Source organism: Chinchilla lanigera, unplaced genomic scaffold (genome assembly GCF_000276665.1).
Source record: "Chinchilla lanigera isolate Chin_1 unplaced genomic scaffold, ChiLan1.0 scaffold00094, whole genome shotgun sequence".
NCBI lineage: Eukaryota > Metazoa > Chordata > Mammalia > Rodentia > Chinchillidae > Chinchilla > Chinchilla lanigera.
Genome location: NW_004955495.1, coordinates 5129344 through 5142664, shown reverse-complemented (window position 1 = coordinate 5142664; position 13321 = coordinate 5129344). Strand labels below are relative to the sequence as shown.

General features: G+C 60.3%; 1 protein-coding gene across 1 annotated transcript in view; it reads left to right on the top strand.

Annotated features, from left to right (window-relative positions):
- Positions 1-3103: 3103 nt before the first annotated feature.
- Nfic (nuclear factor I/C (CCAAT-binding transcription factor)) overlaps positions 3104-13321 on the top strand; it is a gene marked incomplete in the record, with an annotated part of 44343 nt that continues 34125 nt past the window's right edge. Inside the window, 2 exon segments of the mRNA XM_013505235.1 lie at positions 3104-3252; positions 12139-12670. Coding sequence (XP_013360689.1) covers positions 3223-3252; positions 12139-12670 — 562 coding nt within the window.

Genomic DNA, 13321 nt, shown 5'->3' with positions numbered 1-13321 from the left:
AGGGGTGCATTTGTGTTTCTTTGTTTGTTTGTTTTTTTTATTGAGACAGGGTCTCGCTATGCAGTTCAGGCTGGCCTTGAGCTCACTTTGTAGCCCAGGCTGGCCTTGAACTTGCAAAGATCCTCCTGCCTCAGCCTCCAGAGTTCTGGGATTACAGGCATGTACCAGCATGCCTGGCATATGTGTTCTTATAAAGGCTACATGCATATTTCTGTAAGGGAACACCGCCCCCCCAAGTCCTATGGATGGAAGCCAGGGCCTTTGCCCTGAGCTCCATCCCCAACCCTTTTAAAATTTTTTTATTTTGAGACAGGGTCTCACTAAATTGCCCAGGCTGAGCTCAAGCTTGGGATCTTCCTGCCTCAGCCTCTCAGAGTGCTGGGATGACAGGTGCAGGCCACCACACCCAGCTACAGTATACTGTTATAAAGGGTACATTTGTAACTATGGAGGGATACATCTATATTCTTATAGAAGATACATGCATGATTTTATAAGGGATATATGTGGCTATTTGGTAGAATCCTAAGTGAGCTCCTGGGTTCTCTGTAGCAGTGGGGCGGACCAGGGGATTCGGCCCTTGTGGGTATTTTGGTGGTCACACGTGGGGGAGGTGGTCCGGGTGTGGATGGGTGGATGCTGGTCAGCAGCCTCCAGTGCCCAAGACGCCACCAACATGGGACCAAGGGGAAGCATCTCCGATCTATGGCTTGCCCACCCCGGCCGCCCTCGGCCAGTGGAGATGACGGTGGGGAGCCGTGGGCTGTGCCCAGCTGTATAGTATTCCGGAGTCATGAACTGGCCCTTCGGGTAGGCATGGCGGCTGCTTTCCAGTTGGTGGCACGCGTGCTGTCAGATGGCAGTCACGCCCTGCTTTGTGCGCCTGTGTGTGGGACACAGATATAAATAAATATTAGCTTATCCACAATCCAGGGGCATTTCGGAGAGGAAACTGAGGCACAGACGGGCTAGCTTTAGGTGGCAGGAGACGTTCCCAGGCAGCTGCCCCGTACCCCTTCCGTGTACTTAGCAAACCTACTGTTGTACTTGCCCGTACTGCTAAGTGATGGCTGCCTGGAGGCCAGTGGGGGACTAGGGGTATCTGGGGCTCTATGCAGAGTGGGAGAACAGGCTGAGGTCAACTTCAGCTTTTAAATATCTGTGCATTTGTTTGGTTCTTGAGACCAGAACAGCACAAAACAAAAAAACAGGCTGTGTAGTTCAGGCTGGCCTTGAACTCACTATGTAGCCCAGCCTGGCCTTGAACTTGGTGGTGATCCTCCTGCCTCAGCCTTCCAAGTGCCGGAACTACAGGCACGCACCACCAAACTCGGCTGCCTGTTCGTTTTAGAGCTCACCTCCCATGTGTTCATGGGTTGCTTTAATAAAACAGCACCTTGTGCTGTGCTGGCCTTGGGATTTCCAGGCACCGCCCCCCATTTCATCCTGCTGGGATTTTAATCCCCCTCCCCACTGTACAGCAGGTTAGAAAACATTTATTGAGGCTTCAGCTGCCTTTCTGTGGAACAGGGACCCGGTGTGTGGGGGGGTGGGCAGGGACAGGCATAACCAGCGTCTGGCAGCCTCCTGAGCCAGCTGGCAGCCTTGAGAGAGAGGGTTCATCCTGCCGGCCTCAGTTTCCCTTGCTGTGGGTGTAGTCCATGCTCCTGAGCGTGAGCCAGGGCCCCAACTTGTTGAAAGGGCGGCATGCGGGCTCTGGATGCAGGAGGGGTGAGTCACAGGGGGCCGGGTTTTCTAAGAATGACCCAGTGGTGTTGTGCTAAGTGACTTTGTTCTTATTCGGGGACCCCTTGTCGTGAGTGCTTAAGTTGCCGCTGGGCCACTTGAGGGAGACAGGAGGAGAGACAGGTGGCCTGGGGCGGCCTGGAGGTCGCCAGGTATGAGAACAGTGCCGCTTTAAGAGCCTCAGGCCGGGCTTGGTGGTGCACACCTGTTATCCCAGCTACTCTGGACGCTGAGGCAGGAGGATGGCTAGTACAAGGGCAACCTGGGCAATTTTACCAGACTGTGTCAAAATAAAATCAAAAGGGCTGGAGATACTCCAGGAGGAGCACTTGCTTTGCCTCAGAGGGGCTCTGGCTTTGATCCCTGATACCTCAAAAGGAAAAAAAAAAGATCTGGGCTCTGCCAGGAGGTGGCCTGTCTCCAAGCCGTGCTCACCCTGCCTCGGTGTCCCGGTCTGTGAAATGTGCGCGCTGCCGGGGCTGGCAGGAATTGCTGGGCAGGCAGGGAAGAGGCGTTGCTGGGATTTATGTGGCCAGCTGCACACTGGTCTGATCCGTCCGTTCCAGGGTCTTGGGGAGACAGCGAGCAAGGCCGATGTCTCCCCGTACCCCCGTTTCTCCTTTGGCTCCAGCAGAGGAGGGTAGGCCCTTCTGGCTAGAGGGACTCTTGCTCCCAAACCTCTCCGGCCCCGGAGCAGCAGCCCCTGTGTGGCTCCAGGGACGCAGGGAGAGAGGGTCCTCAGAGCCCCCTGCCCGCGCCGTGCACTCCGCCCCCGCTCCACGCGCGCCCCCGGCACCGGCCGCTCTACATCTTTAAGGGGAAAGGCGCGCGCTCCCGCCGCTCTGCGCACGACACTGCTTCATTCCTTCCCTCCCCCCTTGGCTCGGTCCTGCAACTTCCCGGCCAGCTCGGGGCGACGGGCGGGGGGGGGGGGGGTGCGCGCCTAAAATCCAGCCCTGGCCCCTCTGTGTCCAGCAATAGCCCAGCCCCCCCACCCCGGCCACGGCCTCCCCTGGATGCGGGTGGGATAGTTGCGGTGGGGGCGTCCGGGGTCCACACTGACCCCACACTGGGGTGGGTTTGGGGGCGCGCGGATGGTGGAGGGGAGCTGGGAGTGTTAGTCAGGCGGAGGGTTCCTGAGACTTCGGGGTGGGTGTGGGTGTGGGGGGGACTTTCCTTCCTGACTCGCGCTCTTTTTTCCCTCTTTTCTTTGAAAGTTGGATCTTGCAAAGTGGGAGGGGAGAGAAATGGGGGGGAGAAGGAGGGAGAGGGAGGAGAGACGGAGAGGAGAAGGGGGTGCAGGAAAGGAAGAGGGAGACGGACAGAGACGGGGAGATCGGGGAGGCGCGCGCTGGAGCGAGGGAGGAGGAGGAGGCGGGAGCCCGAGGGAGGAGGCGGCGGCCTGGGGGGGTTGGAAAATGACTCAGTAAGTTCCGCGCCCGCTCCGGCCGCCCTGCGCCTCCCGCCGCGCCCGGGATGTATTCGTCCCCGCTGTGTCTGACCCAGGTACGCCCCCCGCCCGGCGCCCCCCGAAACCTCCCCCCAAAAGGGCGCCCCCACCCCCGGCGCCGCGCCCCCCCGCACCCCGAGTTTGGAAGCCGGACAAGGCGGGAGGAAAAAGGCGCGCGTCCCTCCCGCTGCCTCCACGGGTTGGGGGTCCGGCGGAGGATGGGTTAGGCCGGGGACCCCTCTCCCCGCAAATCACACGCACATTCGGGGACTCCCGAGAGTAGAGACTCCCGCCCAGTTGGCCCGCCGGAGCTCGGGACCGCTCCCCACTTCTGGACGAGGGCCCCTGGCTGCAGTCCTGGCCTCCCCCCACTCGGGGCACGCTCCCCCCAACTTGGGGAAATCGGGGAGGGGGAGCCCCCGAAAGAGGCAAAGACGAGGTTTTGCATCTGGGAGTCATCCAGAGGGTCCCCATTGGAGCCCCTATCCCAGCTGTTTTAGGGAAGGGGACCCTCCGGGTCCCCCAGCCCGCGCCTCCCCCACTCGGCCCACGTGTGCGTGGGGGAGGGGGTGCACGGAGTTGGAGGCGCGGGGCAGAGGGAGCTGTGGGGTCACCGCTGCCCCCTCCCCACGAGTTCCCCAGCCCTGTCCGGTATTTTCGCCGCATCGATCGTGAATTATTGAGCCGCCGCTGCCGCCGCGGCTTTGGGGCGGGAGGAGCGGGCGGCCGGGCCTGGCGGGTCACTGCGGCGCTGCCAGCACCACCTGCCCCCTCCCTGGCTCGCTGTCACCCCTGGCGCGGATCCCGTGTGCCCCAGGCTGAGCCTTGGGACATGGGCAAAGGGGGTGTGGGAGGGGGCTGCAACCGCCACCCCCGAGGACCGCAGATCCTGATCCCCGCTCTGCACTGCACCCCTTTAATGCTGCTGTGTGTCTTAGCCAGCGGGGTTCCGGCCTTAGTTTCCCCCAGGTTACCTGGGGCTAAGGCACAGGGCAATGTGCCCTCCAGACCCGAAAGCTGGGGCCCACAGGAATGAACTGCAAGACCAGCCAGGGCGTGGGGGGCATGGCGGAGCCAGCTTGGGGTGCCCCGTGCACGATCCTCATCAGAGGGACCGTGGGACTGGTGCTGAGGGGGGGCTCAGCCCTGTCCTCACCAGGCTGCCTTGGGTGACCTTGGACAAGTCCCAGTGCCTCCCTAGGCCTCAGTTTCTCTTTCTGAGCAGCTTTTGGGGAGGGGGTCCCCTGAAGCAGCTGTCTCCTTGAAGCTCCCCCAAACAGCTAATCTGGAGTCAGGCTTGCTGTGTGACCTTGCCCAGGCTTTGAAGTCTTTTGCGGGCGAGGTGGCCTGACTGGTTGGTGGGCGTCGGGTCCCCTCTAACTGGAGGGGACACACGGGAGGCCGGCCTGTGCCTCGGAATTCCCCCGTCGGGCCGGGGCAGCGCCGCATCCACATTGCTGCTGGGGGTTGGGGGGGACTTGAGCCACAGAGAACTGGCTGTGCGGACCTGGCCTCAGTGTCCCCCCCAGACAGGGCCAAGGCCCCCCAGGAGGGCTACCGGGAAACAGAAAGAGCTCACCTTGCAGAACTCAAGAGACGGAGAGACAGGCAAAGGCACAGAACAGAGACAAAGAGCGCCCAGGCTGGGTGCGGGTGGGGGTCCCCCACTGACCCCCAGGGTTCCTCTTTGCCCCCTTTGTGCCCTGGAGAGGAGCCTGGGGCCCCTTCAAGTCCTCTGCAGCTTGCGTTTGTCCCCTCCGGGCCTGCCTGCTCTGGGTCCCCACGGGGGCTGAGGACCCCCCAGCTGTGGCGGTCCCCACGGGACCCCGCACCCCAGCTCTCTGCTCAGTCTCCTCAGCTCCGCGCTGCCCGCCATGCGGCCCTTCCTGGTCTCTATCTCAGGCTGTCCTCGAGCCTGGTCTCTGCTCCTCTCGGATCCCCACCCCCCTCCTCTCCCCGGTCCCCTCCGCTCTGAAGGGTCCCCCACTCTCTCTGTCCGTCTGTCTCTCTGTCTCTCACCCAGCTCATTTTACAAACCCGGGTCCTCCCTAAATAGCTCCCTTTTTAGCTGATCCGACCCGGATCCTCTGGGAGCCCGGCAGACCTGCAGGGGGGGCAGCGCCTGCACTGGTGCCAGCTCGCCCAGTGCCACCCGGGCCTCTGCGGCGGGCGCCCTGGAGGATTCTGGGAGCCCCGGCCAGGTCCGGCGGTGACTCAAACGCTTTTTCACTTTTACTCCTAAGAGGAACTGTGTGGACCTGCCACTCCTTCCATAAATCCTGCCAGGGAGGGGGCCTCCCTCCCCCTCCTTCCCTCCCTCCCTCCCTCTTTCCCGCCCGTCAGCGCCACGTTAGTTATTCCGGGTTTGGGGCCAAATCCCTGCTGGCTGCAGCGCTGAGGGTTCCCCAGGCCTGGAGCTGGGCCTGGGCCGAGGCCACCTCCGCAGCTCCTCCCAAATTGAATTCATTCATTCCTCCGCCTCCTTGCCTCTCCAGGCGGCAACTTTCAACTGCCAGGATCCCAGCGGGGAAACTGAGGCAGACAGTGGCTCCCCGGAGTCTGTTGGATGGAATCGAGCGTACGAAGCTGTTCCTGGGGCCCCAAGTGGCAGCTGGGCTCAGGGAGGCTGAGGCAGCGGAGTGCAGGCCCAGGGTGGGCTTTGGGCGAGGGCTCTAGCAGGCCCCCCCCAGCACCTCAGGGCTGGGAAAGCTGCTGAACTCAAAGAGGAGGGGGCTGCTGCGGGCAGCACGGCACGGAGTTTGGTGCCAGGTCCCGTCTGGCAGCTGGGCAGTTGGGGGCTCCCTGCATGTTCCCCTCAAATGTCCCCTCACGCCTGTCCGCCCTCCCGTCTCTCTGTCTCTCTCATCTCTGTCTCTGTCTCCCCCTCCCCACTCTGTACCTCCCAGAGCCAGGGCCAGGCGCCCCGTAAATCACCAAGCTGCAATTCTGGCAGACTCAGCGATTCTCTCTCTCTCTCTCTCTCTCTCTCTCTCTCTCTCTCTCTCTCCATCTTTCACCATGTAGATGGCAAAGGCCACCATGTTCCAGCCAGGGGCCTGCCCGTCCCCCGCCCCCCCCCCGCGCTCCCTCCACCGCTGGCTGGGGCCCTTGGGTCTCCCCTGCCCGCCCCCCATATGCGCATGCGCACGTGCTCCTGCAGCCCCGCCTCCCCGGACCCCAGCGACCCGCGCGTGGGTCCGCACGCCAGGGCGGGATCGCAAGCCCGAGCCCCGGGACGTCGTTCAAATGCACCTGAAGATCGTGCTCAAGAAGCTGGAATCACATTGTCCTCTTCCCCAACTCTGTGACACTCAGGCAGGCGGCACCGGGGAGGTGGCTGTACACCGCCCTCCCAGTTTCCTCATCCTGAGATGAAGGGAATGGTGCCCCTCACCTCTTGCTGGGCAGCCTGAGCTTGGGAGGAGGCGGGGGCCCTTCTGAGGGTCAGAGGGTTCTGGCACTCAGTCGGTGCCCAATACGTGTGTCCACTTCGTGAATGAGCGATTCTGCTGGTTGAGAGAAGGGACTTTGGTCTTCCGGAGCCTCTGTTTTGCCCCCACGTAAAAGGGGGGCACAGTCGTGTTTTTCTCAGATACTCTCCCTTAGTGTGGTACCTGGTGTACAGTAGGTGCCAAATAAGTGCTGCTGTGATGGTGGTCATTGATAGACTAATAGTTGCATCTTTGGGGTGTTTTCCTATCACTACTGAGTGTGAGCTGAGCTTTGGACTGGGTGATAGTGGCCAGAAGATCCTGCCTCTGGCCAGTGCATAGGCACACTCCTGTCTTCCCAGCACTCTGAGAGGCTGAGGCAGGAGGATCCCAAGTTTGAACGCTGCCTGGGCAACTTAGTGATTTAGTGAGACCTTCTCTCAAAATAAAAAAAGGGGCTGGGGATGGAGCTCAGTTTGAAGGCCCTGGGTTCAATACCAAGTGTGGTATTGTGGCAGGGACATAGCTCAGCGGCATAAGCGCCTGCCTGGCAAGCGCAAGGTTCTGAGTTCGATTCCTGGTCCCCCCCAAAAAAGTGTGGTATTGAACAGAAACAAAAAGAGGGTCTTCCTGCCCCAGCCTTGCCTGGGGTCTTCCTGAGCCTGACCAGATGGGGGGCACTGGCACTTGTAAGTTGGGGTACAGGAATGAGGGGTCACCGGGTTGTCTCCCTACTGGTCCAAATACTGGAGACACAGCAGTGAGTAAAATATAAAATCCATGCTGTGCAAGGCTGTGAGTGCGGCCAGGACAGAGAGTGCCCCATGTGAGAGGAAGGGGTGCAAGGGGACCAGGAGCCTGGGGGCTCGGTGGCTTCTCCAAGTGCAGGCGTGGTGACGGTGCCCCTGTTGCACTCTGTGACCCCAGGAAAGACTCACCATTTCCTGTCTCTCCACCCCATACTCTGCGTCCCCCAGTGCCAGGTTCCCTATGGCCCCAGGGCCTTTGCATGGGTTCTGTCCCCAGAAAAATCCTCATCTGGATTGTCAGCTTCCCAGACTTATCCAAGTGTCCTTTTCCACAAGAGCCCTTCCTGGGGCAGCCATTCCCAGCCGAGAGAGGGGCCTCCAGGGCTCCCTGGCTTCATACTCTGCTCGGTGTCTTCAGAGCCCTTTACTCAGCCACGCATCATGTCCTGCATTTGGGGATCTGTTTCACACCCAACCCAGATAGGATCCAGAGGAAAGCAGGGTGCAACTCACAGCACGACCCCAGCACCATGCAGGGGGCTGGCACTCAGCAGGAGCTCAGAATATTTTCTAAACGACCAAATGAATCCCTCCCTCACAGGTGAGATGAGTGGTATCTCAAGCTTGGACCTTGGCGGAAGGAATTGTTCAAGTTTGCCACTGTGATGCTAGATGGGCCTAGGTGTGAATAGGAGTGCTGCTGCTCACCAGCTGTGTGTTCTTGGGCAAGTCCCTTCCAGCATGGAGGAGGGGGCATTGGAATGAGGGCTTTGAAGGACACATAGGAGTTTCACCTAAATGGAGGTGGATTAGATACCTACTAGGGACTGTTGGATTGCTTACTTTTGGGACTGGGAAGGGTAGTTTCAGATTCTGGTTAGCTACCGTGGGCCATAGGGAGGCACAAAGAGGGACACAGTTCAGGAGGATGACAGAGCAGGATTCGGAGATTGCGGTTCTGTGTGGTCCAACTTGTTTTAGGGTGAACCCTGGGGAGAACAGGAAGGGGGAATTAGGGAAAGGGCACTGAGGGATGTGTAGGAGTTTGGGAGGAATACTCAGCCTCATGTCTCCTTTGTCCGGTTCAGTCTATGGGGGCACTGGGAGGTGTCTGGGAAAGAGGCCCTGGCTGTTGCAGGTCTTGTGGGACAAAGCAAGGGACAGGCTCTGCGTCTCACCTGGTCTGACCTCCTAGGGGAGGACAAAGGAGGACCAGGCAGTAGGTCCGTGACCCAGTTACAGGCTGTTTGTCTCCCTGCCTCCAGGACCGACCCGCCAGGGTCACCAGTGACGTGGGTTCCCGCCCCTGCCCGCCTCTCTGGCACCTTCTCAGGGTGGGAAAGGGACTTGGAGAAGGGGAGGGGCCTCGAGGGGCGGGGGTTTGGGGGCGGGTCTAAAGGAGGGCGGGGCTCGGAGAAAGGGAGCGTCCCGGGGACAGGAAGGGGCCTTTGCCCCTCCCCCGCCGCACACCCCCGCTGCCCTTTCCAGCCCCAGTGACGTCCACAGCGAGCCCCAGGCTGGGTGGCAACCACAGCGCATGTCACTGTGCTGCTGGCCACCTGGCCCTCCGGCCGGTGACCCTGGCCGCTATCGATCCCTCTTCCTGCTGTCCCCTCCCCCTGAGGCTGCTTGGGCCAGGTGGTCTGGGCCGCGTGGCCTGAGACCAATCGCTCCCGGTGTCAACTGGCTTCCAGGCTGGGGAGGGCAGCCAGGTGGGGACTGAGGGGAACAGGTCGCACCTCCCTGAGCTTGGTTGGTCCCCAGGAGGAGAGCAGCAGAAGAGGCTGGGAACCCAGTGCCGCCACAGCTGTCCCGGTGACTCACCCTCCGGGCCCTGGTCTCAGCTGGGGAGGCTATTTTCAGACCCTCGGTAGGAGGTGAAATCTGATGTCCCTCTTCCCGGGCACCCAGGGCACTGTGTGCAGCCAGGCCTGGGAGCGGTGCTGAGCCCGCCGGAAGCTGAGCCGGGGGCTGGGACTTGTCCCCTGTGTCCCTGGACCCCAGGGAGGACAGGTTGTTTAGGGACAGGGGTTGATGGCCAGACAGAGGGCGTCAGGATCCTGTTTTTGTGTTTTCGTAGCACTGGGGATTGAACCCATAGCTTTTGCACTGAGCTACATCCCCAGCCTTTTTACTTTTAAGACAGGGTCTCACTAACGTGCTAAATTGCCAAAGCTCAGCTGGAACTTGCAATCCTCCTGCCTCAGCCTCTCTTAGTGCTGGGATGACAGGTGTTCTCCACCGACACCGGGGTGCTAGTTCTCATCCGAACACTGGCCCTGAAACCCTGTGAGACCTTGGCCAGGTCTTGGCCCCTTTCTAAGCCTTTTTCCCCATTAATGTGGGGTAGCAGAACTTCGGGGGCTTTTCTTGCTTCCTGGAAGGTCATAAGCAACCAAAATAATCAGGACAACGAGATGCCAAAGTAGTGGACAACAATAGCATGGATGGCCGGGCGTGGTGGCGCACGCCTGTAATCCCAGCACTCGGGAGGCTGAGGCAGGAGGATCATTGCGAGTTCGAGGCCAGCCTGGGCTACAAAGTGAGCTCAAGATCAGCCTGAACTGCATAGCGAGACCCTGTCTCAAAAAGTAAAAAAAAAAAAAAAAAAAAAATAGCATGGATGATTGGGCATGGTGGCACATGTCTGTCATCCCAGCACTTAGAGGCTGAGGCAGGAGGATTGCAAGTTCCAGCCCAGCCTGGACAAGATAACAAGACCCTGTCTCAACATAATGAAAGTGTGGGGGGTGTGGCTCAGTGGTAAGCCCTTGCCCAGCATGCACCAGGCCTTGGGTTCTGTCCCCAGCACCTCACACACAAAATCATAATCATAATAGTAATCATCATTGTGGTGATATTCCCACAAGCCTTGGCTAAGGGGACTCATATTCCAGGGCTGAGGATATAGCTCAGCAGCACAAGCGCCTGCCTAGCAAGCACAAGGTCATGAGTTCAATTCCTAGTACCAAAAAATAAAAAGGGAGAGGGAACTCCTATTCCAAAAGAATATCTGTAGGGAGAAATAGGGGTGGGGAGGACGTTTTCCACCTCCTGTCCTTCTTTGTCCTCAAATCTCTCCCATCTGTGGCTGAGAATCTGGCCTTGATGATCTCTGGATCCAGTGTTCCTTGCTGCAAAATGGGGAGATCAAGGCAGGGGCCTCCCATACCCCACACTTCGCTCTGCGGGGCCCAGTACACTTTTCCCCCCTAGTTCTGGGGATTGAACCTTGGCCTTTGCACTGACCTCTGCTGCCAGGCCAGTTTTCTTTTTCATTTGACACGGCTTTGTCTAAGTTACTAAGTTGCCCAGGCTGGAATGGAGCTTGCAGTCCTCCTGCCTCAGCCTCCCAGAGTTCTGGGAGGACAGGCGTGTGTCACCATGCCTGGCCCACTGTGGCTGATTTTTTATTGGGAAGTCACAGGAGTGTGGGCTGCAGACCCAGCTCCGGTCCTTGTCTTTTCTTTCATGCGGCAGCTGGACTGATGCAGCCCTTGAGCTCCCCCAGCCTCACCTCTCCCTGCCCAGCACAGGGCCTGAGACCAGACCTGGGCGTTGTTCTCCAAGCCTGCCTCCTCCCGCAGGATGGAGGCCCACTGTTTACGCGGCCCTGCTGTAGGCATCTGGGGACTCCATAGCCCCTAGGCTGTGACAGAGGTTTGCAAACTGCAGTCCAGGGTGAATGCATGGCATTTATTGCTGTAAAGTTTTACTGGGCTGCGGCTGCATCCAACCCGTTTGTCTCATCTGTGGCTCATTTTACAGTAAAATACAAAGTTGAAATCGGATGTGGTGGTACGCACCTCTTATCCCAGCACTCTGGGAGGCCGAGGCAGGAGGGTCACAAGTTCAAGCCCAACCTGGGCAACTTAGTGACTTAGGGAGAACCTGTCTCAAAAAATAAAAAGGGCTATAAAATAAAAAGGCAAATAAATAAATAAATAAAAATAAAAAGGGCTGGGGATGGAGCTCAGTGTGAAGGCCCTGGGTTTGATCCCTACTACTTCAAAGTAACAACAATAACAATAATAAAAGTAAATTAAAAAATAAAACGGGCCAGGTGTGGTGGTGCATGCCTGTAATCCCAGAACTGGGGAGCCTGAGGGAGGAGGATCATTTCAAGTTTGAGACCAGCCTGGGCTACAAAGTGAGCTAAAGGCCAGCCTGAACTGCATGGCAAGACCTTGTCTCAAAAAGACAAAAAATTAAAAAATAAATAAATATGGCACAAGCCTGTAATCCCAGTACTCGGGAGGCTGAGGCAGGAGGATCATTCTGAGTTCAAGACCAGCCTGGGCTACAAAGTGAGCCCAAGGCCAGCTTGAACCATATAGTGAGACCCTGTCTCAAAAAAAACAAAAAACAAACAAACAGACAAATAAACAAAGAGGGCTAGAGATGCAGCTCAGTGCAAAGGCCCTGGGGTCTGTCCTGGTCCTGGAAAAACTACAGGGCTGAACAGTTGCAGACAGATGCTGCCTGGCTGTCTCTTCTCCTTTATGATAAAGTGTGCAGGCTAAGGAGGGGACCGTGACATTGCCCCGTGACATTGTCCCCGTCTGTGCTGTGGGCCTCTGGGCACAGGGACCTCAGCTACTCGTGTGTATCCTGGGGTCCCAGAGCACCCCCGGAACCCTGGCCTCGCCTGCGCCGCCCCCGGCACCTCAGCCTCAGTTTCCCCGCGCGGGCCATGCCGCGGCTCCGAGGGTCTGAGGGCGGAGCCGGCGGCCGCGCAGTGACCTTGGCCTGTCGCCCGCAGGATGAGTTCCACCCGTTCATCGAGGCGCTGCTGCCGCACGTGCGCGCCTTCGCCTACACCTGGTTCAACCTGCAGGCGCGGAAGCGCAAGTACTTCAAGAAGCACGAGAAGCGGATGTCCAAGGACGAGGAGCGCGCGGTGAAGGACGAGCTGCTGGGCGAGAAGGCCGAGGTGAAGCAGAAGTGGGCGTCGCGGCTGCTGGCCAAGCTGCGCAAGGACATCCGGCCCGAGTGCCGCGAGGACTTCGTGCTGGCCATCACGGGCAAGAAGGCGCCGGGCTGCGTGCTCTCCAACCCCGACCAGAAGGGCAAGATGCGGCGCATCGACTGCCTGCGCCAGGCCGACAAGGTGTGGCGCCTCGACCTGGTCATGGTCATCCTGTTCAAGGGCATCCCGCTGGAGAGCACGGACGGCGAGCGGCTGGTGAAGGCGGCGCAGTGCGGCCACCCGGTGCTCTGCGTGCAGCCGCACCACATCGGCGTGGCCGTCAAGGAGCTGGACCTCTACCTGGCCTACTTCGTGCGCGAGCGAGGTGAGCCTGGCGGCCGGGCCGGGGGTGGTGCGCGCCGCGGGGAGGCCGAGGCAGGGTGGTGCCGCGTGTCCCGGGGCTCCGCAGGTCCGGAGGAGGAGCCGACGCCGTCCGGTGGGGCTCAGCCGCGCGGAGCGGACGCACGAGCTCAGCCCCCGGGGAAAGCTGGGCCTGGGCTGGGCCGGGGTGCAGGGCGGGGAGAGGGCGCGATGGACACAGGGTCCCTGTCCCGTTGCTGCCCCCCAGGCCACAGCGTCTCCTCTGCGGTGAGGGGGCCCTGGCGCGCGCGGGGCCGGCTGCCCCCAGGCGCTGACCCCTCGCCCGGCCCCGCCCCGCCCCCCGGCCCTGCGGCCGCTCGCTTTCGTGGGCTCAGTGTCCCCCTTGCGCAACGAGCGTTTAGAGCCCCGCGGGCCGCCCGGCGCAGGAGGACGGGCCCAGGTCCCATCCGCAGGCTGCGCGGGGAGCGAGGCGCGCAGTCGCTCCGGGGTCTTGACCTTGACGCCTTGACCTTGACCTCAGCATCCGCCTCAGGCTGTGCCCGGGCCTCTGAGCACCAAAGGCGCCGGGCGGGAGGGCAGTGGGGGCGGGGTGGGCAGAGTGGGCAGGGTGGACAGGGTGGCCGCGGAGTGGGCAGGGTGGGCAGGGTGGACAGGG